At 54.1% G+C, this 26450-nt stretch overlaps 3 protein-coding genes across 4 annotated transcripts in view; 1 reads left to right on the plus strand and 2 right to left on the minus strand.

Annotated features, from left to right (window-relative positions):
* Positions 1-26450, plus strand: part of CHCHD3 (coiled-coil-helix-coiled-coil-helix domain containing 3) — a 260893-nt gene that overhangs the window by 101539 nt on the left and 132904 nt on the right. The gene's annotated exons all lie outside the window — the stretch shown is intronic.
* LOC149919339 (uncharacterized) lies at positions 4890-8065 on the minus strand. Its single transcript, XM_090134031.1, has 8 exons — positions 7984-8065; positions 7570-7661; positions 7376-7477; positions 7008-7132; positions 6692-6854; positions 6493-6599; positions 6161-6274; positions 4890-6004 (listed from the first exon to the last, which is right to left on the minus strand). Exons 1-8 carry the CDS (start codon positions 8024-8026, stop codon positions 5032-5034), a joined length of 1719 nt encoding a protein of 572 aa, XP_089990157.1. The 5' UTR covers positions 8027-8065; the 3' UTR covers positions 4890-5031.
* On the minus strand, positions 15695-18739 carry LOC149919340 (uncharacterized). The gene is made up of 8 exons (XM_090134002.1): positions 18657-18739; positions 18250-18341; positions 18053-18154; positions 17670-17794; positions 17351-17513; positions 17153-17259; positions 16821-16934; positions 15695-16664 (listed from the first exon to the last, which is right to left on the minus strand). Exons 1-8 carry the CDS (start codon positions 18697-18699, stop codon positions 15695-15697), a joined length of 1716 nt encoding a protein of 571 aa, XP_089990128.1. The 5' UTR covers positions 18700-18739.

Raw genomic sequence — 26450 nt, forward strand, 5'->3', positions numbered from 1 at the left:
CCAGCCTGAATTTCTGCTGGCACAGTTTTAAGCCATTCCCTCTGGTCCTATGACTAGTTACACGAGAGAAGAGGCCAACCCCCAGCTCACTACAACCGCCCTTCAGGTAGTTATAGAGAGCAATAAGGTCTCCCCTGAACCTCTTCTTCTCCAGGCTGAACAATCCCAGCTCCTTTAGCTGTGCATCTCATAAGGCCTGTGCTTCAGACACCCCACCAGCATGATTGCCCTTCTTTGAACACGCTCCAGGGCCTCAGTGTCATTCTTGCAGCGAGGGGCCCAAAACGGAGCACAGTACTCGAAGGGCGGCCTCACCAGAGCTGAGTACAGGGGGACAATCACTTCCCTGTTCCTGCTGGCAACACTGTTTCTGACGCAAGCCGGGATGCCATTGACCTTCTTGGCCACCTGGGCACACTGCTGGCTCATGTCACGTTCATGACACCTTTCTACTTGCCTGGGTAACGTACCAGATCTTCTTTGAAAGTTTACTTTTCCTCCGTGGCTGAGAAAGAATCACTTCCATGCCATGAAAACAGATATTCCATTTCCAATTGCTTTGTCAGTGTCCCCTTCCTTTCAAATGGATCCCAGATGCCTGGCTTTGCTGCCCGCTAAGTCTAGGCCAGGGGCCTCATTCTCCAGTTATCAGAGCAGCCAGGGGTCACAGTGCTCACTCGCGTGACGGCTGAAGTCTTTTCACATATCTCTCAGCACACCCATGGTCAATAGTTAAATGGTTATTGTCGCCTCTGTGAGTTTTGCCTCTTCCTCCTCCTGTTGTTAGAATCATAGAATTAGAGATCCTCGAGTCTTTAAGGTTGAATCATAGAATCATAGAATGGCCTGGGTTGAAAAGGACCACAGCGATCATTGAGTTTCAACCCCCTGCTGTGTGCAGGTTCGCCAACCACCAGACCAGGCTGCCCACAGCCACATCTAGCCTGGCCTTGAATGCCTCCAGGGATGGGGCATCCACAACATCCTTGGGCAACCTGTTCCAGTGTGTCACCACCCTCTGTGTGAAAAACGTCCCCCTAATATCTAACCTAAACCTTCCCTGTCTCAGTTTAAAACCATTCCCCCTTGTCCTATCACTCTCCACCCTTTTAAACAGTCGTACTCCCTCCTTCTTATATGCTCCCTTCAAGACCTCACAATGAGGTCTCCCCGGATCCTTGTCTTCTCCAAGCTAAACAAGCTCAGTTCCCTCAACCTTTCCTCACAGGAGAGGTGCTCCAGCCCTCTGGTCATCTTAGTGGCCCTCCTCTGGACCTGCTCCAATAGCTCCACATCCTTCCTGTACTGGGGGCTCCAGGCCTGGACACAAGATGCCAGATGGGGCCTCACAAGAGCTGAGTAGAGGGGGATGATCACCTCCCTCTACCTGCTGGCTACCCCTTTTTTAATGCAGCCCAGAACACAGTTGGCCTTCCGGGCTGCAAGCGCACACTGCTGGCTCATGTGCAGCTCCTTGTTTTCCAGGACCAGTCTTTCTCTGCAGGGCTGCTCTCCAGGAGATCTTCCCCTAGTTTGTATAAGTACCTGGGATTGCCTTGACCCAAGTGCAGCACCCTGCACTTAGCCTTGTTGAACCTCATTAGGTTTTCATGGGCACACTTACCCAGCTTGTCCAGGTCCCTCTGGATGGCTTCCCTTTCTTCCCATGTATCAACTGCACCGCGCAGCTTGGTGTCATCCACAAACTTGCTGAGGGTGCACTTGATGCCATCATCTGTCATTGATGAAGATGTTAAAGAGCACCGGTCCCTAGACCGACCCCTGAGGGACATCGCTTGAGACCAGCCTGACGCAGAACCGTTGATCACAACTCTTTGGCTGCGTCCAGCCAGCCAATTCCTAACCCACGAACAGTCCATCCTTCAGATCCACACCTCTCCAGTATTGAGAGAAGGATGTGGTGAGGTACCGTGTCAAAGGCCTTGCAGCTTCCACCGCCCTTCCCCATCTACCAAACCCATCACTCCATCATAGAAGGCCACCAGATTGGTCAGGCACGATCTGCCCTTGGTGAAGCCATGCTGGCCGTCTCGTATCACCTCTTTATCTCATATGTGCCTTAACATAGCTCCTAGGAAGATCTGCTCCATCATCTTCCCAGGCACAGAGGTGAGACTCACCGGCCTGTGGTTTCCCGGGTCTTCCTTTCTCCCTTTCCTAAACAAGGGAGTGACGTTTCCCTTCCTCCAGTCACCGGGGACTTCACCAGACAGCCATGATTTTTGAAATATGATGGAGAGCGGCTCGGGGAATGAGATCAATGACATCTGTTTCAGAGACGTAGGATGGATATCATTTGGCCCCTTGGACTTACATACATTCAGTTTCATGAGGAGGACTTGGACTTGGTCCACCGCTACAGTGGGACAGAAACCACTCCCCACACCTTCACTTAGAGGCTCATGGTCCTGCCAGACATGGGAAGCCTGACCACCCATGAAAACTGAGGCAAAGCACTTACTGAATATCTCAGCTTTTTCTGTGTCTGAGGAAGCCAGCTCCCTGTTACCTTTCATCAGAGAGGGAACACTCTCCTTGGCATGTGTCTTATTGCCTATGTACCTTCTTGTAATCTTTCACATCCCTCTCCAAGTTCAGCTCCATCTGGGCTTTGGCTTTCCTAATCCTATCTCTACACACATGGACAACAGTCCTGTATTCCTCCCAGGATACACAACCCTTCTTCCATTTTCTGTACATCTCCTTCTTTTCTCTCAGAAGACCTCTAAGATCACCTAGTCCAACTTTGCACCTCTCACCGATATTGCTCACTAAACCATGCAACTAAGTTTGACATTACTATTGCGTTCAGTTCTGGAACCCCCAACACAAAAAGGACATTGTTGGAGCAGGGCCGGGGGAGGGCCATGAAGATGATCAGAAGGCTGGAGCACCTCCCCGATGGCGACAGGATGAGGGAGCTTTGGGCTGTTCAGGCTGGAGAAGAGAAGGTTCCAAGGAGACCTTATAGCGGCCCATCAGTTCTCGACTGGGGACTACAGAAAAGCTGGGGAGGGACATTTTATAAGGGCATGTTGCGACGGGACAAGGGGAAACGGCTTTAGGCTGGAAGAGGGTAGATTTGGGCTAGATACTAGGAAGTAATGCTTTACTGTGAGAGTGGTGAGCCACTGGAACAGGTTGCCCAGCGAGGTTGTGCATGCCCCCTCCCTGGAAGCATTGAAAGCCAGGCTGCATGGAGCTGTGAACAGCCTGGTCTGGTGGGAGGCGTCCGTGCCTATAGCAGAGGTTGGAACTAGATGATCTGAAAGGTCCCTTCCAGCCCAAACCATTCTATGACTGTACTTCCCTGGCATTGCTTAGCCTCTCCAGCTCCCCCGAGAGCTCTGCCACCAGGCTGAGCACACCATCCATCCACCTGCTCTCACCTCATGCAGGTGGTATCTCTGCCGCCCTGCGATGGCAGCAGCAGGCTCAGGCACTCCCTGCGGCCCGAGACCCGAGCAGCTGTATTTCTGGGGAGGCACTCAGATTTGGTAGCTGCGTTCTTTTTGGCAAGGGCTTTGTTCCTGGTGGAGGCCATGGCTAGGTTAGTCGTCAAGGAGGAAGCCGATAGGTGAGGTGGTCTCCCGAGTGGAGAGGGAGGCTCTGCCTTCCCTGCTCACCCTCCCTGCGCCAACGGCCGTGCCACAGTCTGTTTGCTGGCTCTGTTCAGCCACCTTCCTGGTTGCTCACGCTCCCCGAGAGCAGCCTTTGTACGTTCAGCATTTGACCACGTCACTCCTGGCTCCGCTCACAGCGCCTCAGAGCCACTGTGCTTCCACGCAGAGGGGACTGCGGGTCCCTGCCTGTCCCTGAACTGTTTCCCGCAGATTTCTTGCGATGGCTCGGCTTCGTTCTCATCCTCTTCCCCCGTTCCCATCTTAGTAAAAGTGAATTTCCTTACTAAATGCACCGACCTTCTCAGCCGTTTTCTCGTCTTGTGAACACGGGCATCTGACAGTGGCACAGGTGGTTCTGTGGCTGAACCACAAGTCCTCTCACAGGGACTGGAGCAGCTGCAGGGCCTGTCGCAGGGCCTGTCACGACCGCAGGGCCTGTCATGAGGGCAGAAGCAACTGCGTGGCCCATGGCAGGGCTTGGAGCAACCCCAGCAGCCAGTGTAAGGGCTGGAGCAACCACAGGGCCCATCACAACGGCAGGGCCTGTCACCAGGGTTGAAGCAACTGCGGGCTCCGTCATGAGACTTGGAGCAACTGCCGCCTCCGTTGGAGGGTTGGAGCGGTTGCAGGGCCTGTTGAGTTGTCATCAGCTGCAAAGATCACTTCTTACAAGTCCCTCAGCATGTGTGGGTGCAGCCAGCCTGGAGGAGGCATCTGGGCAGGCAAGGCCACAGCTCAGCCCAGAGAGCTGCCCTGCCCTGCGCTGACCGCACACGCTCGATGCGGCGCAGGACCTCGAGGCTTGCAGCATTCGCAGACCAGAACCAGCCCTCAGACCTGACAGCACCGCCCACATGCAGGAGGAAAGCCCAAGCTCTGATGCAGCCCTGGACCTGACATGCACCATGAACGCGGTTGCATCCCAAGCCCAGAAACAAGCCCAGAACCGGGCTGCTCCTGCCAGTGCAGCCTGGGTTCTCGAGGAACCCAGTGGTCCATGTGCCCCGCTGGGGATGTGGCCCGAACCCAGCTCAGCCTGGACTGGGCCAGGCGAAGTGAGGTCTGGGATAGCGCGTTCATGGAGGAGAGAACCGTGCTGTCAAGGTCCCTAGTTATGCCCAGCTCAGCAAAAGCAGGGAAGGATGAAGCTGACAAATGTGTTTGGGGGGGGGGGAACTCTGATCTTTATTGTGTTGGACTTTTGGGACCAGAGCAAGCAGGGGAGATGGGAGGGGGGTACGACCCTGCAGATAGCAGGGGGGTTGAAACTAGATGATTGTTGTGGTCTTTTCAACCCATTCTACGACGGGCGCACGGCTGCTCCTACGCAGACTTGGGGGGGCTTTCTGTGGGGACTTTGCCTCTGACATTGTTCCTGGGAGCAGCTTCATTCCCGGGACCGCCTCCGCTGTTGGGCCCGACTCCCGCTGCCTCTTTGGGGTGAGCTGCGGGAATTGGAAGCCCGACGTCTCTGCGGAGGACGGCTTTGGGTGCGGGAGCGCCCTCGCTGCCTGGACGGTCCCCTGCGTCCGGGCACTCTGGAAGCCCTCGGGGATCTCGAAGTGGCAGACCTTGTTGACCTGCGGGTGCCACTCTGCTCCCCTGGGGCTGGCATGTGCCGGCTGCCACGGCGTCTTCTTGGCCGGCTCTGGGAACTCGGGGCCCGATCTTGCAGCGGGGAGCGGCTTCGTGTGCGGCTTCTTCCTCGCTGCCTGGGACGTCTTCTGCGTGCAGCTGCCGGAGACGCCCTGGAGGACCCTGAGGCCCTCTGCCTGGTGGATGTGTGGGAGTCGCTCTCAGCACTTGCTGCTGCTGTTCGTCTGCTCCCACGGCGTCCTCGCAGCTGCTCAGAGGTAGCCCGATCCTCTGATGATCGTGGGCCGTTTGTCTCCTGCTCAGTCTCGGGCACACTGGGCAGGTCGCTGGGCTCGGGCAGCTGGGAACTCTGTGATGTCCCCAATGCTGCCTGGCTGGCGGGCATGGAGCTCAAGCTCTCAGGCTCCGTGGAGCTGCTGGATGGCTCCAGAGCCCTCTGGCTGGCGGTGCTGGGACCGGCGAGCTCGCTGTTGGTGCTGGAGGCTGTAAGGAGAGGCAGGGAGGTCCTGAGTCTGAAGCTGCAGCACCACAGTGGGATCTGCCATCCCGCTTGGGGCAGACAGACTCTGGCAAAACTGCCTTGAGCACTTGCTGCCAGGCCTTGCCTGGCCCCAGCACGGTGCCACGCGGCTGATTGCTTCTTACCGGTACCCAGGCCAGCACAGCTGTCGCACTCCCACGTGGCCCTTCTGTTATTCAAGTGGGAGCACCGTCGGTGGGTGCCCTCAGCAGCACAGGAGCTGCACAGGAGCAGCTGCCAGGGCCTGGGGAAGCAAAGCGGTTGTGGCCGTGAGGACCAAGTGAGCCAAGCCATGGAGTGCCCGGCACAGCACATCCCTGGTGCTCAGCCCTTGCTCCGCCAGCCTGTGGTGAGGCTGAGATCCCCCCCAGAGCCGCAGAGAGCTGTTGCAGTAACTCACCCCCTTCTCTCCGCGTACTCCCTGCCTCCATGGTAAAGGCACTCACTGGCATCACAGCACCTGTGCCTCTGGAAAAGCGATTCATATGCATCATTGTCATCCCATGCCGGTCTTCTACAAGAGAAGGGAGGGGAAGTGATGAGCCCCCAGTGTCCCCAGCATCAGATCCAAGGTTATCCAAACCTATCCACCCCAACTCTACTTCCAGATTCTCTATGAAGCTGGGGCACGTGTTCACGAGACAGCCAAGGACCAGGCCTGCCAAGGCAGTCCCTGGGCAGGCTCAGCACGACAGCCTTCATGTCAGCCAAAGTGGGCAGGAGGACACCGACCTGTATGGGATTTGGATCCCCAGAATGGCCATTCCTGCAAAGAACAGTGTGTTGTTTCGACAACCGGCGCAGTTGAAGCACAAAGCACCTGCAGTTGAGGCCTGTTGCTGCAGGAGAAGCACAAGCAGGGTGAGCGTGAGCAGTGCCTGGTGCTGCTGAGCACCAAGCGTGCCTATCAGGGTGAGGGGAGGGCTCCTACCTGGATGCAGCGCCTGTGGAACCAGGCATCTTGGCACGCTGGGCACACCAGGGTGTGATAGGACAAGCTGTTCCCCACAGGCTCAAGGCAGATGAGGCAGTTGGTGCCTTCTGCCGGAGCTTCGTCCTCGTCCTGGTGAGGGCGGTGCTCCCAACAGAAGGTCCTAGGGGAAGATGGAAGGTGTGGTCATGGTGAGAAGTGCTTTGAGGAGGGCAGAGGAGCAGGAAGGAGCCTCCGGCCCTGTCTCTGGCTCTGGAAGGCTGCTGGGAGGCGTAACTGTGGGTTCCTCTGCGGCTTGGCTGCTGACAGCCCTTACCAGTGGTCCCCAAAGAAGTGGACGACACATTCCCCGTCCATGGTGCAGGGCAGATGGAAGCTTCGCTCACAGCCCCTCTGTATGCATGTGATGGTAGCTCCCCTCTCGCCACAAACAAAGCATTGCTGGAAAGAGCAGAACAACCCCGTCAGCCACAGACTCAGGGCCTCTGTGGCTGGCCCCACGCCTCTGGGCACAGCCAGCTGGGTCACATTCTACGAAGATGCCTAGCAGACAGGGCTCATCTCCTGTGGCAGCACTTTTGTCATGGAGGTGGTTGGAAGGGCTGCCATTGCTTTCCTTGGTCTAGACTAAGCTGGTGTGAGCCCCTCCTGGCACAAATCTGCCTGCTCCGTGCAGGTCCTCACCTGCATGGTGGCCCGTTTGACTGCACGTCTGATGGCAGCAACAGGGAGGCCCACAGATTCCGACTGACTTGGTGTTTCTTCAGAAACGATGTTGGCAAAACCCTGTAGAAGAGAAAAGAGCAGGATCTCATTAGGACAGAAAGAAAGGGAGCATCCCTGGTGGGAATCTGGAAGGAGCCCATGGGGGAACTCACCAAGCAGAACTCATGGACGTGAATCCCACTTTCAAAAAGCATGTGCCCGCAGATGTCTGGGTCGACATCTGCCCGGCCACACAGCACACACACTGCAGAGGAGAGAGTAAATGTGAGCAGTGGTGAGCAGCTGGCGGGGCCAGGTGTCCCTGAGGGCCGTCCCCAGGGTCCTGCTCTGGCTGGAGGTCCTGCCGTGCTGGCTGGAGGCGGTGGAGGGGAAGGGGCCACGGCAGGCCCAAGGCAGCCACAGCCCAAGCTGGGCCCCCTTGCCAAGGAGCAGAGGGGCCCTGCCCCATGCCTGTCTGGGAGCTCCTGCCTGCCCCTTCCTCCCCTCTCAGCTCTCAGCCGCAGGCAGAGCCCCAGCACCACTCTTCCCAGGGTCGGGAGCTGGGCTCAGGAATGCTGTGCTCTCACCTGGCTCCTCCGTGCAGGAGGCCTTCCGCTTCCTATTGGACATGATTGTGCGTTGATAGCGAGCACTGCGAGAGTCCCTCCTCTCTCTGCGCCTCACCAGACCGCACTGACGCTCCGCCTGAGCCCGGCAGCCTTTGCTCTGCTCCAAGCTTCATGCGTCACAATGGCCGCTCTATGACACCCACTGTGACATCACGGTCACCGCCTCACAGAGCGTATGGGCGTGGGCCCTCAATCTAGAGAGCAGTGGGTCTGGCAGGCTGTGCACAGCCAGGGCAGGAATTATGGCCTCCCTCAACCTGCTGGCCACGCTCCTCTGGCCAGCGGCAGGAGTGGAGCTGTCCCTTTGTCAAGGCTGCAGCCCTGGAGCTACACTAGCATTTCTAGTCTGAATCTAGTCTAGGTTTCTCAAGAGTTCAGTTTGCATTTTCATGTCAACAGCATATTTGGTGTCCAGTGTGTGCTGTGAGTGACTATGTACACGGTTTGGTAGGTATAGGACAAGGTGAAGTGGTTTTAATCTGTAAGAGAAGAGCAGATTAATTCTTAGAGGAAATAGTTTACTCAGAGGTTTGTTACTGGAAATGCACTGAAACACGCTGCCCAGGGAGGCAGTGGAATCACCATCCCTGGAGGCGTGCAGGAAACATGGAGATTTGGCACTGAGGGACATGTTTTAGTGGGCTTGGTATGGATGGCCCGTCTGGATGCCTTCCTGTGCAACCTGCTGAGCCTACCTTGGCAGGGGCGTTGGACACGGTGATCCCCAGTGGTCCGTTCCAACCCCTACAATTCTGCAGTTCTGTACTACAGCCTCTGAAGTGGCAGTGTGTGGTTGTATGAACTTTCAGTGATCATCTTTTACCCTTCATGCATCATCCTTCTTTATTCTATCTGCTACTACAACATAGCTCTCCATTTGTTCATTGCATTTCCTCAGCTCTGATTTGTCACCAAAGTTTCAGCACAATCAACATTTTGTTATCATGATATATGCTTGGAAATAATACCCTTCCCACTGGAAAATTTGTCTTTTTTGCTTTATCTTTCTTTGTCTGAGTAGTGGGGTGGCCTCCTAGGAAAGATCTTCACTGGCCTGGTTGAAAAAGTAGTCACATAGAAAAAGAAATCAGAGCTTTAAAATGCCGCCTGCAAAGTAAGACTGCAAAGTATTTCTGGTAATCATGGGAAGCAAGAGCGGGGCTGTAGAATGGGGTGGGTTTGAACAGTTCTTTATAGTGGCTGCTGGGCTGCCCCTGTTCCTGCGCACATTTTGTCTTCCATCTCTAAAAACTGAAATGCTGACCCCCTTCGCCCCCCCCCCCCCAAAAATAAAAAAATAAAAAGAAGGAAAAAAGCTCAGCAAAAGACTTGATTCCCTTGGGATACAGCTTCTGTGGGCAGCTGCCATGCATTTCCAATGGCTTTGCATCCATGCGCTGCAGGCATTGCGAATCAGAGCCTGGTTTGCAAACGATGCTTTACCTAGCTGAGCACTGGGGGTCCTTTAGACACCTCAGAAGATCCTTGTGTTCACTCAAGATGCTAAATTCAGGGGATAAGGAGGCAAAATTTGAGAGAGCTTAGAAAGAGCTTTGACATCAGTCAGCTTTTCAGAGAGCTTACTCTGGTCAAGAGCAGTATACCTGATGCGCTGGAGTCACAGCCTCCCCTGCAGAACTGAATGAGCTCTGAACTTGTGCACCTTTATGATTGCTCAGAGAAGCTGTAAATGCCCCATCCCTGGAGGCATTCAAGGCCGCGCTGGATGGCACCCTATTCTAATCTTATATTGTGGCAACCTTGCCCATAGCAAGTGGTTGGAACTAGTTCAACTTCTTTAAGGTTGCCTCCAACCCAAGCTTTTCTGTGATTCTGTGGCAACCACCTCTGCTGTAGTACCGTTGCCATGAGCTGAGCATCATATCTTCAGTGTTTGTCCCACGTGCACAGCTCCTCCAGTCTACTTCTTGTTGTGGGCAGCAGGAAAAATATTAATGATGTGCATCATAGCTTAGCTAAGACAAAGTGAAAGTCTTCCACACTTGCAGATACATATGTGATTCAGTACGAAGATTCCAGTTACTTGGAATACGGGAAGGAAAACCCCCAGATGTACTGTTCGTGAACTGTGGACTGCCCAGGCACATTCATGAAGCATGGACTGCCCAAGCGCATTCCTTCCACCATGGCTTGAGCTTTCGTGACTGCAGATAAGCTCAGCTTCCTTTGGTGCCTTTTCACTGTAGTGCCCTTTTGGCCATTTTTATTTCTCCGAAGACAAAACCTGCGTGCTCCCTCTTCCTCAAAATTTTGTCATTCCTTTTTGTTCCTTTATTAAAAGTATTATTTTATTTTTCATTTAACCTGCGTGTTGAATACTTCTACTAGGCAACCTTAGGGAAATTCTGTTAAAGGTGAGGAATTCCAAGAGTTTGAGAAGAAATGAAATAAGCCCCTGAAGTTCACTCAGCAGTGATGAGTCGAGCCAGAGATGAAATACAGGCTGGCATCATGCCTTGTGGAACGATGAGCATTTGTCTTTGGGTTTGTCCATCTCAGATGAAGCATTTATCCACAGGCATCAAAGCTTCAACCATTCTGCAGTCAGTGGAGGGAAACTGGCCTACCCGTGCCACCGTTCCCTTCAAGTCTACATCTAAACTGAGTTGGAAAAACTGTGTTGGGTGAGGTGAAATCCAACCTGGCAGAGGATCTGTGACCACCTCAAAAGATGTAACTGTTAATAGAGAGCACTGGCAAAGCATACTGAGCTCTGCTTTTTGCCCTGCAATGCCGTTTGCCTTGTCTCCCCTGAACCTCTTCTTCTCCAGGCTGAACAATCCCAGCTCCTTTAGCTGTGCATCTCATAAGGCCTGTGCTTCAGACACCCCACCAGCATGATTGCCCTTCTTTGAACACGCTCCAGGGCCTCAGTGTCATTCTTGCAGCGAGGGGCCCAAAACGGAGCACAGTACTCGAAGGGCGGCCTCACCAGAGCTGAGTACAGGGGGACAATCACTTCCCTGTTCCTGCTGGCAACACTGTTTCTGACGCAAGCCGGGATGCCATTGACCTTCTTGGCCACCTGGGCACACTGCTGGCTCATGTCACGTTCATGACACCTTTCTACTTGCCTGGGTAACGTACCAGATCTTCTTTGAAAGTTTACTTTTCCTCCGTGGCTGAGAAAGAATCACTTCCATGCCATGAAAACAGATATTCCATTTCCAATTGCTTTGTCAGTGTCCCCTTCCTTTCAAATGGATCCCAGATGCCTGGCTTTGCTGCCCGCTAAGTCTAGGCCAGGGGCCTCATTCTCCAGTTATCAGAGCAGCCAGGGGTCACAGTGCTCACTCGCGTGACGGCTGAAGTCTTTTCACATATCTCTCAGCACACCCATGGTCAATAGTTAAATGGTTATTGTCGCCTCTGTGAGTTTTGCCTCTTCCTCCTCCTGTTGTTAGAATCATAGAATTAGAGATCCTCGAGTCTTTAAGGTTGAATCATAGAATCATAGAATGGCCTGGGTTGAAAAGGACCACAGCGATCATTGAGTTTCAACCCCCTGCTGTGTGCAGGTTCGCCAACCACCAGACCAGGCTGCCCACAGCCACATCCAGCCTGGCCTTGAATGCCTCCAGGGATGGGGCATCCACAACATCCTTGGGCAACCTGTTCCAGTGTGTCACCACCCTCTATGTGAAAAACGTCCCCCTAATATCTAACCTAAACCTTCCCTGTCTCAGTTTAAAACCATTCCCCCTTGTCCTATCACTCTCCACCCTTTTAAACAGTCGTACTCCCTCCTTCTTATATGCTCCCTTCAAGACCTCACAATGAGGTCTCCCCGGATCCTTGTCTTCTCCAAGCTAAACAAGCTCAGTTCCCTCAACCTTTCCTCACAGGAGGGGTGCTCCAGCCCTCTGGTCATCTTAGTGGCCCTCCTCTGGACCTGCTCCAATAGCTCCACATCCTTCCTGTACTGGGGGCTCCAGGCCTGGACACAAGATGCCAGATGGGGCCTCACAAGAGCTGAGTAGAGGGGGATGATCACCTCCCTCTACCTGCTGGCTACCCCTTTTTTAATGCAGCCCAGAACACAGTTGGCCTTCCGGGCTGCAAGCGCACACTGCTGGCTCATGTGCAGCTCCTTGTTTTCCAGGACCAGTCTTTCTCTGCAGGGCTGCTCTCCAGGAGATCTTCCCCTAGTTTGTATAAGTACCTGGGATTGCCTTGACCCAAGTGCAGCACCCTGCACTTAGCCTTGTTGAACCTCATTAGGTTTTCATGGGCACACTTACCCAGCTTGTCCAGGTCCCTCTGGATGGCTTCCCTTTCTTCCCATGTATCAACTGCACCGCGCAGCTTGGTGTCATCCACAAACTTGCTGAGGGTGCACTTGATGCCATCATCTGTCATTGATGAAGATGTTAAAGAGCACCGGTCCCTAGACCGACCCCTGAGGGACATCGCTTGAGACCAGCCTGACGCAGAACCGTTGATCACAACTCTTTGGCTGCGTCCAGCCAGCCAATTCCTAACCCACGAACAGTCCATCCTTCAGATCCACACCTCTCCAGTATTGAGAGAAGGATGTGGTGAGGTACCGTGTCAAAGGCCTTGCAGCTTCCACCGCCCTTCCCCATCTACCAAACCCATCACTCCATCATAGAAGGCCACCAGATTGGTCAGGCACGATCTGCCCTTGGTGAAGCCATGCTGGCCGTCTCGTATCACCTCTTTATCTCATATGTGCCTTAACATAGCTCCTAGGAAGATCTGCTCCATCATCTTCCCAAGCACAGAGGTGAGACTCACCGGCCTGTGGTTTCCCGGGTCTTCCTTTCTCCCTTTCCTAAACAAGGGAGTGACGTTTCCCTTCCTCCAGTCACCGGGGACTTCACCAGACAGCCATGATTTTTGAAATATGATGGAGAGCGGCTCGGGGAATGAGATCAATGACATCTGTTTCAGAGACGTAGGATGGATATCATTTGGCCCCTTGGACTTACATACATTCAGTTTCATGAGGAGGACTTGGACTTGGTCCACCGCTACAGTGGGACAGAAACCACTCCCCACACCTTCACTTAGAGGCTCATGGTCCTGCCAGACATGGGAAGCCTGACCACCCATGAAAACTGAGGCAAAGCACTTACTGAATATCTCAGCTTTTTCTGTGTCTGAGGAAGCCAGCTCCCTGTTACCTTTCATCAGAGAGGGAACACTCTCCTTGGCATGTGTCTTATTGCCTATGTACCTTCTTGTAATCTTTCACATCCCTCTCCAAGTTCAGCTCCATCTGGGCTTTGGCTTTCCCAATCCTATCTCTACACACATGGACAACAGTCCTGTATTCCTCCCAGGATACACAACCCTTCTTCCATTTTCTGTACATCTCCTTCTTTTCTCTCAGAAGACCTCTAAGATCACCTAGTCCAACTTTGCACCTCTCACCGATATTGCTCACTAAACCATGCAACTAAGTTTGACATTACTATTGCGTTCAGTTCTGGAACCCCCAACACAAAAAGGACATTGTTGGAGCAGGGCCGGGGGAGGGCCATGAAGATGATCAGAAGGCTGGAGCACCTCCCCGATGGCGACAGGATGAGGGAGCTTTGGGCTGTTCAGGCTGGAGAAGAGAAGGTTCCAAGGAGACCTTATAGCGGCCCATCAGTTCTCGACTGGGGACTACAGAAAAGCTGGGGAGGGACATTTTATAAGGGCATGTTGCGACGGGACAAGGGGAAACGGCTTTAGGCTGGAAGAGGGTAGATTTGGGCTAGATACTAGGAAGTAATGCTTTACTGTGAGAGTGGTGAGCCACTGGAACAGGTTGCCCAGCGAGGTTGTGCATGCCCCCTCCCTGGAAGCATTGAAAGCCAGGCTGCATGGAGCTGTGAACAGCCTGGTCTGGTGGGAGGCGTCCGTGCCTATAGCAGAGGTTGGAACTAGATGATCTGAAAGGTCCCTTCCAGCCCAAACCATTCTATGACTGTACTTCCCTGGCATTGCTTAGCCTCTCCAGCTCCCCCGAGAGCTCTGCCACCAGGCTGAGCACACCATCCATCCACCTGCTCTCACCTCATGCAGGTGGTATCTCTGCCGCCCTGCGATGGCAGCAGCAGGCTCAGGCACTCCCTGCGGCCCGAGACCCGAGCAGCTGTATTTCTGGGGAGGCACTCAGATTTGGTAGCTGCGTTCTTTTTGGCAAGGGCTTTGTTCCTGGTGGAGGCCATGGCTAGGTTAGTCGTCAAGGAGGAAGCCGATAGGTGAGGTGGTCTCCCGAGTGGAGAGGGAGGCTCTGCCTTCCCTGCTCACCCTCCCTGCGCCAACGGCCGTGCCACAGTCTGTTTGCTGGCTCTGTTCAGCCACCTTCCTGGTTGCTCACGCTCCCCGAGAGCAGCCTTTGTACGTTCAGCATTTGACCACGTCACTCCTGGCTCCGCTCACAGCGCCTCAGAGCCACTGTGCTTCCACGCAGAGGGGACTGCGGGTCCCTGCCTGTCCCTGAACTGTTTCCCGCAGATTTCTTGCGATGGCTCGGCTTCGTTCTCATCCTCTTCCCCCGTTCCCATCTTAGTAAAAGTGAATTTCCTTACTAAATGCACCGACCTTCTCAGCCGTTTTCTCGTCTTGTGAACACGGGCATCTGACAGTGGCACAGGTGGTTCTGTGGCTGAACCACAAGTCCTCTCACAGGGACTGGAGCAGCTGCAGGGCCTGTCGCAGGGCCTGTCACGACCGCAGGGCCTGTCATGAGGGCAGAAGCAACTGCGTGGCCCATGGCAGGGCTTGGAGCAACCCCAGCAGCCAGTGTAAGGGCTGGAGCAACCACAGGGCCCATCACAACGGCAGGGCCTGTCACCAGGGTTGAAGCAACTGCGGGCTCCGTCATGAGACTTGGAGCAACTGCCGCCTCCGTTGGAGGGTTGGAGCGGTTGCAGGGCCTGTTGAGTTGTCATCAGCTGCAAAGATCACTTCTTACAAGTCCCTCAGCATGTGTGGGTGCAGCCAGCCTGGAGGAGGCATCTGGGCAGGCAAGGCCACAGCTCAGCCCAGAGAGCTGCCCTGCCCTGCGCTGACCGCACACGCTCGATGCGGCGCAGGACCTCGAGGCTTGCAGCATTCGCAGACCAGAACCAGCCCTCAGACCTGACAGCACCGCCCACATGCAGGAGGAAAGCCCAAGCTCTGATGCAGCCCTGGACCTGACATGCACCATGAACGCGGTTGCATCCCAAGCCCAGAAACAAGCCCAGAACCGGGCTGCTCCTGCCAGTGCAGCCTGGGTTCTCGAGGAACCCAGTGGTCCATGTGCCCCGCTGGGGATGTGGCCCGAACCCAGCTCAGCCTGGACTGGGCCAGGCGAAGTGAGGTCTGGGATAGCGCGTTCATGGAGGAGAGAACCGTGCTGTCAAGGTCCCTAGTTATGCCCAGCTCAGCAAAAGCAGGGAAGGATGAAGCTGACAAATGTGTTTGGGGGGGGGGGAACTCTGATCTTTATTGTGTTGGACTTTTGGGACCAGAGCAAGCAGGGGAGATGGGAGGGGGGTACGACCCTGCAGATAGCAGGGGGGTTGAAACTAGATGATTGTTGTGGTCTTTTCAACCCATTCTACGACGGGCGCACGGCTGCTCCTACGCAGACTTGGGGGGGCTGTCTGTGGGGACTTTGCCTCTGACATTGTTCCTGGGAGCAGCTTCATTCCCGGGACCGCCTCCGCTGTTGGGCCCGACTCCCGCTGCCTCTTTGGGGTGAGCTGCGGGAATTGGAAGCCCGACGTCTCTGCGGAGGACGGCTTTGGGTGCGGGAGCGCCCTCGCTGCCTGGACGGTCCCCTGCGTCCGGGCACTCTGGAAGCCCTCGGGGATCTCGAAGTGGCAGACCTTGTTGACCTGCGGGTGCCACTCTGCTCCCCTGGGGCTGGCATGTGCCGGCTGCCACGGCGTCTTCTTGGCCGGCTCTGGGAACTCGGGGCCCGATCTTGCAGCGGGGAGCGGCTTCGTGTGCGATTTCTTCCTCGCTGCCTGGGACGTCTTCTGCGTGCAGCTGCCGGAGACGCCCTGGAGGACCCTGAGGCCCTCTGCCTGGATGTGTGGGAGTCGCTCTCAGCACTTGCTGCTGCTGTTCGTCTGCTCCCACGGCGTCCTCGCAGCTGCTCAGAGGTAGCCCGATCCTCTGATGATCGTGGCCCGTTTGTCTCCTGCTCAGTCTCGGGCACACTGGGCAGGTCGCTGGGCTCGGGCAGCTGGGAACTCTGTGATGTCCCCAATGCTGCCTGGCTGGCGGGCATGGAGCTCAAGCTCTCAGGCTCCATGGAGCTTCTGGATGGCTCCAAAGCCCTCTGGCTGGCGGTGCTGGGACCGGCGAGCTCGCTGTTGGTGCTGGAGGCTGTAAGGAGAGGCAGGGAGGTCCTGAGTCTGAAGCTGCAGCACCACAGTGGGATCTGCCATCCCGCTTGGGGCAGACAGACTCTGGCAAAACTGCCTTGAGCACTTGCTGCCAGGCCTTGCCTGGCCCCAGCACGGTGCCACGCGGCTGATTGCTTCTTACCGGTACCCAGGCCAGCACAGCTGTCGCACTCCCACGTGGCCCTTCTGTTATTCAAGTGGGAGCACCGTCGGTGGGTGCCCTCAGCAGCACAGGAGCTGCACAGGAGCAGCTGCCAGGGCCTGGGGAAGCAAAGCGGTTGTGGCCGTGAGGACCAAGTGAGCCAAGCCATGGAGTGCCCGGCACAGCACATCCCTGGTGCTCAGCCCTTGCTCCGCCAGCCTGTGGTGAGGCTGAGATCCCCCCCAGAGCCGCAGAGAGCTGTTGCAGTAACTCACCCCCTTCTCTCCGCGTACTCCCTGCCTCCATGGTAAAGGCACTCACTGGCATCACAGCGCCTGTGCCTCTCTAGAGACGGGTCATATTCATCATTGTCATCCCATGCCGGTCTTCTACAAGAGAAGGGAGGGAAATTGATGAGCTGCTGGTGTCCCCAACATAAGATATAGGGCTATTTCATCTCATTCATCCCACCCCTATTTTCAGGTTCTCCATGAAGCTGAGGCATTTGCTCCTGTGCCGGCCAAGGGCCAGGCCTGCTGAGACAGTCCCTGGACAGGCTCGGCCCTCGTGCCTTCTCATCTGGATGTTTTGTCAGAAAGGCACCAACCTGTTTGGGATGCGGATCCCTATGGTGGACATTTCTTGATAAAATAGAGAGCTTTCTCTACAGCTGGGGCAGCGGAAGCACGCCATGCCATCATTCAGGGCCTGTTGCTGCAGGGGAAGTACAAGCAGGGTGAGCGTGAGCAGAGCCTGGTGCTGCTTAGCACCAAGCATGCCGCCAGGGTGAGGGGAGGACTCCTACCTGGATGCAGCCCCGGTGAAACCAGGCACGTTTGCACACTGGACACACCATGGTGTGGTAGGACAGTTTGTCCCCCACAGGCTCAAGGCAGATGAGGCAGTTCGTGCTTTCATCTGGAACTTCCTGAGTCATCTGTTCAGGGCGGTGCTCAAAGCAGAAGGACCTGTGGGAAGATGAAACGGATAGGCATGGTGAGAAGTGCTGCGAGGAGGGCAGAGGTCCAGGAATGAGCGCCCAGGCCCTGCCTCTAGCTCTGGCAGGCCGCTGGGAGGCGTAACTGTGGGTCTTCCCTGGCTCAGCTGCTGCTGACAGCCCTTACCTGTGCTTTCCAAAGTACTGGGTGATGCATTCCCCATCCTTGGCACACGGCAGGTGGAAGCTTCGTCCACAGCCGCTCTCTGTGCACGTGATGGCAGCCCCTCTCTCACCGCAAACACAGCATTGCTGGAAAGAGCAGAACAGCCCCATCAGCAGCAGACTCAGGGCCTCAATGGCTGACCCCTCAACTCTGTGCAGGGCACAGGATGTGGGCATTGCTGGGTCACACACTACAAAGCAGTCTGGCGGAAAGGGCTCATCTCCTCTGGGCAGGACGTTGACCAGGAGGTGGTTGGAAGGGCTGCAATTGTTTTCCTAGGATCCAGATTAAGCTGGTGCGAGCCCCTCCTGCCACAAATCTGCCTGCTCCATACAGGTCCTCACCTTCTGGTTTGCCTGCTTGACTTTGAGTGTGATGGCAGCAAGTGGGAGGTCCACAGTTTCCTCAAATGGGGGTCTTTCTTGAAAATGAATGCTGGCAAATATCTGTAGGTAAGAAAAAAAGAGCAGGATCTCATTAGGACAGAAAGAAAGGCAGCGTCCTTGGTGGGAATCTGGAAGGAGCCCATGGGAGAACTCACCAAGCAGAACTCATGGACACGAATCTCATTCTCATCAAATGTGCGCCCGCAGATGTCTGGGTCGACATCTGCCCGGCCACACAGCACACACACTGCAGAGGAGAGAGCAAATGTGAGCAGCGGTGAGCAGCTGGCGGGGCCAGGTGTCCCTGAGGGCCGTCCCCAGGGTCCTGCTCTGGGCCTGCCGTGCTGGCTGGAGGCGGTGGAGGGGAAGGGGCCACGGCAGGCCCAAGGCAGCCACAGCCCAAGCTGGGCCCCCTTGCCAAGGAGCAGAGGGGCCCTGCCCCATGCCTGTCTGGGAGCTCCTGCCTGCCCCTTCCTCCCCTCTCAGCTCTCAGCCGCAGGCAGAGCCCCAGCACCACTCTGCCCAGGGTCGGGAGCTGGGCTCAGGGATGCTGTGCTCTCACCTGGCTCCTCCGTGCAGGAGGCCTTCCGCTTCCTATTGGACATGATTGTGCGTTGATAGCGAGCACTGCGAGAGTCCCTCCTCTCTCTGCGCCTCACCAGACCGCACTGACGCTCCGCCTGAGCCCGGCAGCCTTTGCTCTGCTCCAAGCTTCATGCGTCACAATGGCCGCTCTATGACACCCACTGTGACATCACGGTCACCGCCTCACAGAGCGTATGGGCGTGGGCCCTCAATCTAGAGAGCAGTGGGTCTGGCAGGCTGTGCACAGCCAGGGCAGGAATTATGGCCTCCCTCAACCTGCTGGCCACGCTCCTCTGGCCAGCGGCAGGAGTGGAGCTGTCCCTTTGTCAAGGCTGCAGCCCTGGAGCTACACTAGCATTTCTAGTCTGAATCTAGTCTAGGTTTCTCAAGAGTTCAGTTTGCATTTTCATGTCAACAGCATATTTGGTGTCCAGTGTGTGCTGTGAGTGACTATGTACACGGTTTGGTAGGTATAGGACAAGGTGAAGTGGTTTTAATCTGTAAGAGAAGAGCAGATTAATTCTTAGAGGAAATAGTTTACTCAGAGGTTTGTTACTGGAAATGCACTGAAACACGCTGCCCAGGGAGGCAGTGGAATCACCATCCCTGGAGGCGTGCAGGAAACATGGAGATTTGGCACTGAGGGACATGTTTTAGTGGGCTTGGTATGGATGGCCCGTCTGGATGCCTTCCTGTGCAACCTGCTGAGCCTACCTTGGCAGGGGCGTTGGACACGGTGATCCCCAGTGGTCCGTTCCAACCCCTACAATTCTGCAGTTCTGTACTACAGCCTCTGAAGTGGCAGTGTGTGGTTGTATGAACTTTCAGTGATCATCTTTTACCCTTCATGCATCATCCTTCTTTATTCTATCTGCTACTACAACATAGCTCTCCATTTGTTCATTGCATTTCCTCAGCTCTGATTTGTCACCAAAGTTTCAGCACAATCAACATTTAGTTATCATGATATATGCTTGGAAATAATACCCTTCCCACTGGAAAATTTGTCTTTTTGCTTTATCTTTCTTTGTCTGAGTAGTGGGGTGGCCTCCTAGGAAAGATCTTCACTGGCCTGGTTGAAAAAGTAGTCACATAGAAAAAGAAATCAGAGCTTTAAAATGCCGCCTGCAAAGTAAGACTGCAAAGTATTTCTGGTAATCATGGGAAGCAAGAGCGGGGCTGTAGAATGGGGTGGGTTTGAACAGTTCTTTATAGTGGCTGCTGGGCTGCCCCTGTTCCTGCGCACATTTTGTCTTCCATCTCTAAAAACTGAAATGCTGACCCCCTTCGCCCCCCCCCCCCCCAAAAATAAAAAAATAAAAAGAAGGAAAAAAGCTCAGCAAAAGACTTGATTCCCTTGGGATACAGCTTCTGTGGGCAGCTGCCATGCATTTCCAATGGCTTTGCATCCATGCGCTGCAGGCATTGCGAATCAGAGCCTGGTTTGCAAACGATGCTTTACCTAGCTGAGCACTGGGGGTCCTTTAGACACCTCAGAAGATCCTTGTGTTCACTCAAGATGCTAAATTCAGGGGATAAGGAGGCAAAATTTGAGAGAGCTTAGAAAGAGCTTTGACATCAGTCAGCTTTTCAGAGAGCTTACTCTGGTCAAGAGCAGTATACCTGATGCGCTGGAGTCACAGCCTCCCCTGCAGAACTGAATGAGCTCTGAACTTGTGCACCTTTATGATTGCTCAGAGAAGCTGTAAATGCCCCATCCCTGGAGGCATTCAAGGCCGCGCTGGATGGCACCCTATTCTAATCTTATATTGTGGCAACCTTGCCCATAGCAAGTGGTTGGAACTAGTTCAACTTCTTTAAGGTTGCCTCCAACCCAAGCTTTTCTGTGATTCTGTGGCAACCACCTCTGCTGTAGTACCGTTGCCATGAGCTGAGCATCATATCTTCAGTGTTTGTCCCACGTGCACAGCTCCTCCAGTCTACTTCTTGTTGTGGGCAGCAGGAAAAATATTAATGATGTGCATCATAGCTTAGCTAAGACAAAGTGAAAGTCTTCCACACTTGCAGATACATATGTGATTCAGTACGAAGATTCCAGTTACTTGGAATACGGGAAGGAAAACCCCCAGATGTACTGTTCGTGAACTGTGGACTGCCCAGGCACATTCATGAAGCATGGACTGCCCAAGCGCATTCCTTCCACCATGGCTTGAGCTTTCGTGACTGCAGATAAGCTCAGCTTCCTTTGGTGCCTTTTCACTGTAGTGCCCTTTTGGCCATTTTTATTTCTCCGAAGACAAAACCTGCGTGCTCCCTCTTCCTCAAAATTTTGTCATTCCTTTTTGTTCCTTTATTAAAAGTATTATTTTATTTTTCATTTAACCTGCGTGTTGAATACTTCTACTAGGCAACCTTAGGGAAATTCTGTTAAAGGTGAGGAATTCCAAGAGTTTGAGAAGAAATGAAATAAGCCCCTGAAGTTCACTCAGCAGTGATGAGTCGAGCCAGAGATGAAATACAGGCTGGCATCATGCCTTGTGGAACGATGAGCATTTGTCTTTGGGTTTGTCCATCTCAGATGAAGCATTTATCCACAGGCATCAAAGCTTCAACCATTCTGCAGTCAGTGGAGGGAAACTGGCCTACCCGTGCCACCGTTCCCTTCAAGTCTACATCTAAACTGAGTTGGAAAAACTGTGTTGGGTGAGGTGAAATCCAACCTGGCAGAGGATCTGTGACCACCTCAAAAGATGTAACTGTTAATAGAGAGCACTGGCAAAGCATACTGAGCTCTGCTTTTTGCCCTGCAATGCCGTTTGCCTTGTAAATGGTAGGTAGAGGGAGAGGTTTAAGGGGATTGGAAGAAGACCAATGAGTATAGCTGTGGCAAGTAGCAGGCATCTTGTTTGTTTTTACAACATTTCCGTATTTCTTTCTTTATAAACATTTTTCTAAGCTTGTTCCTGTGGACATGACAATCTCTTCCACGTGGATCCCAATTCCCTGAACCCAAAGGAGTCCCTAAACTAAGGAGTGCTGCTGTGAATCTGAACTTGTCAAAGTCCATTCAAGTTTGGCACCAGAAGTAGGCCTGATTCCCGGCCCTGTGGGTCACAAGGGCTGCTCCCTGCCACCCCCTGTGGCATCATGGTCACCACCTCACGGGGGATGTGGGTGCAGGCCTTCATCTCCCAAGCAAGAGGGTAACAGCTCCACAGCTTCTCTGAGCAACCTATTCCAGTGCACCACTGCCCTCCGATTCAAGAATTTCTTCCCAACGTCCAGTCTCCATTTATCTTTTGTCTTTGTTCAATATTATGCATCACCTCCAAGCACAGCTAGTTCCCTCAGGTTTCCCTCGACACAGAATCGTGGAATCACAGAAATGCAAAGGTTCGAACAGACCTACAAGATCCTCCAGTCCAACCATCCACCTATCACCAATAATTCTCACTAAACCATATCCCTCAGCACAACGTCCAAACATTCCTTGAACATTTCCAGAGTCAGTGACTCCACCACCTCGCTGGGCAGCCCACTCCAGTGCCTGACCACTCTTTTGGAAAAGTAGTATTTCCTAACGTCCAGCCTGAATTTCTGCTGGCACAGTTTTAAGCCATTCCCTCTGGTCCTATGACTAGTTACACGAGAGAAGAGGCCAACCCCCAGCTCACTACAACCGCCCTTCAGGTAGTTATAGAGAGCAATAAGGTCTCCCCTGAACCTCTTCTTCTCCAGGCTGAACAATCCCAGCTCCTTTAGCTGTGCATCTCATAAGGCCTGTGCTTCAGACACCCCACCAGCATGATTGCCCTTCTTTGAACACGCTCCAGGGCCTCAGTGTCATTCTTGCAGCGAGGGGCCCAAAACGGAGCACAGTACTCGAAGGGCGGCCTCACCAGAGCTGAGTACAGGGGGACAATCACTTCCCTGTTCCTGCTGGCAACACTGTTTCTGACGCAAGCCGGGATGCCATTGACCTTCTTGGCCACCTGGGCACACTGCTGGCTCATGTCACGTTCATGACACCTTTCTACTTGCCTGGGTAACGTACCAGATCTTCTTTGAAAGTTTACTTTTCCTCCGTGGCTGAGAAAGAATCACTTCCATGCCATGAAAACAGATATTCCATTTCCAATTGCTTTGTCAGTGTCCCCTTCCTTTCAAATGGATCCCAGATGCCTGGCTTTGCTGCCCGCTAAGTCTAGGCCAGGGGCCTCATTCTCCAGTTATCAGAGCAGCCAGGGGTCACAGTGCTCACTCGCGTGACGGCTGAAGTCTTTTCACATATCTCTCAGCACACCCATGGTCAATAGTTAAATGGTTATTGTCGCCTCTGTGAGTTTTGCCTCTTCCTCCTCCTGTTGTTAGAATCATAGAATTAGAGATCCTCGAGTCTTTAAGGTTGAATCATAGAATCATAGAATGGCCTGGGTTGAAAAGGACCACAGCGATCATTGAGTTTCAACCCCCTGCTGTGTGCAGGTTCGCCAACCACCAGACCAGGCTGCCCACAGCCACATCCAGCCTGGCCTTGAATGCCTCCAGGGATGGGGCATCCACAACATCCTTGGGCAACCTGTTCCAGTGTGTCACCACCCTCTGTGTGAAAAACGTCCCCCTAATATCTAACCTAAACCTTCCCTGTCTCAGTTTAAAACCATTCCCCCTTGTCCTATCACTCTCCACCCTTTTAAACAGTCGTACTCCCTCCTTCTTATATGCTCCCTTCAAGACCTCACAATGAGGTCTCCCCGGATCCTTGTCTTCTCCAAGCTAAACAAGCTCAGTTCCCTCAACCTTTCCTCACAGGAGGGGTGCTCCAGCCCTCTGGTCATCTTAGTGGCCCTCCTCTGGACCTGCTCCAATAGCTCCACATCCTTCCTGTACTGGGGGCTCCAGGCCTGGACACAAGATGCCAGATGGGGCCTCACAAGAGCTGAGTAGAGGGGGATGATCACCTCCCTCTACCTGCTGGCTACCCCTTTTTTAATGCAGCCCAGAACACAGTTGGCCTTCCGGGCTGCAAGCGCACACTGCTGGCTCATGTGCAGCTCCTTGTTTTCCAGGACCAGTCTTTCTCTGCAGGGCTGCTCTCCAGGAGATCTTCCCCTAGTTTGTATAAGTACCTGGGATTGCCTTGACCCAAGTGCAGCACCCTGCACTTAGCCTTGTTGAACCTCATTAGGTTTTCATGGGCACACTTACCCAGCTTGTCCAGGTCCCTCTGGATGGCTTCCCTTTCTTCCCATGTATCAACTGCACCGCGCAGCTTGGTGTCATCCACAAACTTGCTGAGGGTGCACTTGATGCCATCATCTGTCATTGATGAAGATGTTAAAGAGCACCGGTCCCTAGACCGACCCCTGAGGGACATCGCTTGAGACCAGCCTGACGCAGAACCGTTGATCACAACTCTTTGGCTGCGTCCAGCCAGCCAATTCCTAACCCACGAACAGTCCATCCTTCAGATCCACACCTCTCCAGTATTGAGAGAAGGATGTGGTGAGGTACCGTGTCAAAGGCCTTGCAGCTTCCACCGCCCTTCCCCATCTACCAAACCCATCACTCCATCATAGAAGGCCACCAGATTGGTCAGGCACGATCTGCCCTTGGTGAAGCCATGCTGGCCGTCTCGTATCACCTCTTTATCTCATATGTGCCTTAACATAGCTCCTAGGAAGATCTGCTCCATCATCTTCCCAGGCACAGAGGTGAGACTCACCGGCCTGTGGTTTCCCGGGTCTTCCTTTCTCCCTTTCCTAAACATGGGAGTGACGTTTCCCTTCCTCCAGTCACCGGGGACTTCACCAGACAGCCATGATTTTTGAAATATGATGGAGAGCGGCTCGGGGAATGAGATCAATGACATCTGTTTCAGAGACGTAGGATGGATATCATTTGGCCCCTTGGACTTACATACATTCAGTTTCATGAGGAGGACTTGGACTTGGTCCACCGCTACAGTGGGACAGAAACCACTCCCCACACCTTCACTTAGAGGCTCATGGTCCTGCCAGACATGGGAAGCCTGACCACCCATGAAAACTGAGGCAAAGCACTTACTGAATATCTCAGCTTTTTCTGTGTCTGAGGAAGCCAGCTCCCTGTTACCTTTCATCAGAGAGGGAACACTCTCCTTGGCATGTGTCTTATTGCCTATGTACCTTCTTGTAATCTTTCACATCCCTCTCCAAGTTCAGCTCCATCTGGGCTTTGGCTTTCCTAATCCTATCTCTACACACATGGACAACAGTCCTGTATTCCTCCCAGGATACACAACCCTTCTTCCATTTTCTGTACATCTCCTTCTTTTCTCTCAGAAGACCTCTAAGATCACCTAGTCCAACTTTGCACCTCTCACCGATATTGCTCACTAAACCATGCAACTAAGTTTGACATTACTATTGCGTTCAGTTCTGGAACCCCCAACACAAAAAGGACATTGTTGGAGCAGGGCCGGGGGAGGGCCATGAAGATGATCAGAAGGCTGGAGCACCTCCCCGATGGCGACAGGATGAGGGAGCTTTGGGCTGTTCAGGCTGGAGAAGAGAAGGTTCCAAGGAGACCTTATAGCGGTCCATCAGTTCTCGACTGGGGACTACAGAAAAGCTGGGGAGGGACATTTTATAAGGGCATGTTGCGACGGGACAAGGGGAAACGGCTTTAGGCTGGAAGAGGGTAGATTTGGGCTAGATACTAGGAAGTAATGCTTTACTGTGAGAGTGGTGAGCCACTGGAACAGGTTGCCCAGCGAGGTTGTGCATGCCCCCTCCCTGGAAGCATTGAAAGCCAGGCTGCATGGAGCTGTGAACAGCCTGGTCTGGTGGGAGGCGTCCGTGCCTATAGCAGAGGTTGGAACTAGATGATCTGAAAGGTCCCTTCCAGCCCAAACCATTCTATGACTGTACTTCCCTGGCATTGCTTAGCCTCTCCAGCTCCCCCGAGAGCTCTGCCACCAGGCTGAGCACACCATCCATCCACCTGCTCTCACCTCATGCAGGTGGTATCTCTGCCGCCCTGCGATGGCAGCAGCAGGCTCAGGCACTCCCTGCGGCCCGAGACCCGAGCAGCTGTATTTCTGGGGAGGCACTCAGATTTGGTAGCTGCGTTCTTTTTGGCAAGGGCTTTGTTCCTGGTGGAGGCCATGGCTAGGTTAGTCGTCAAGGAGGAAGCCGATAGGTGAGGTGGTCTCCCGAGTGGAGAGGGAGGCTCTGCCTTCCCTGCTCACCCTCCCTGCGCCAACGGCCGTGCCACAGTCTGTTTGCTGGCTCTGTTCAGCCACCTTCCTGGTTGCTCACGCTCCCCGAGAGCAGCCTTTGTACGTTCAGCATTTGACCACGTCACTCCTGGCTCCGCTCACAGCGCCTCAGAGCCACTGTGCTTCCACGCAGAGGGGACTGCGGGTCCCTGCCTGTCCCTGAACTGTTTCCCGCAGATTTCTTGCGATGGCTCGGCTTCGTTCTCATCCTCTTCCCCCGTTCCCATCTTAGTAAAAGTGAATTTCCTTACTAAATGCACCGACCTTCTCAGCCGTTTTCTCGTCTTGTGAACACGGGCATCTGACAGTGGCACAGGTGGTTCTGTGGCTGAACCACAAGTCCTCTCACAGGGACTGGAGCAGCTGCAGGGCCTGTCGCAGGGCCTGTCACGACCGCAGGGCCTGTCATGAGGGCAGAAGCAACTGCGTGGCCCATGGCAGGGCTTGGAGCAACCCCAGCAGCCAGTGTAAGGGCTGGAGCAACCACAGGGCCCATCACAACGGCAGGGCCTGTCACCAGGGTTGAAGCAACTGCGGGCTCCGTCATGA

This window comes from Phasianus colchicus, chromosome 1 (assembly GCF_987193195.1).
Source record: "Phasianus colchicus chromosome 1, bPhaCol1.hap1.1, whole genome shotgun sequence".
Classification (NCBI taxonomy): domain Eukaryota; kingdom Metazoa; phylum Chordata; class Aves; order Galliformes; family Phasianidae; genus Phasianus; species Phasianus colchicus.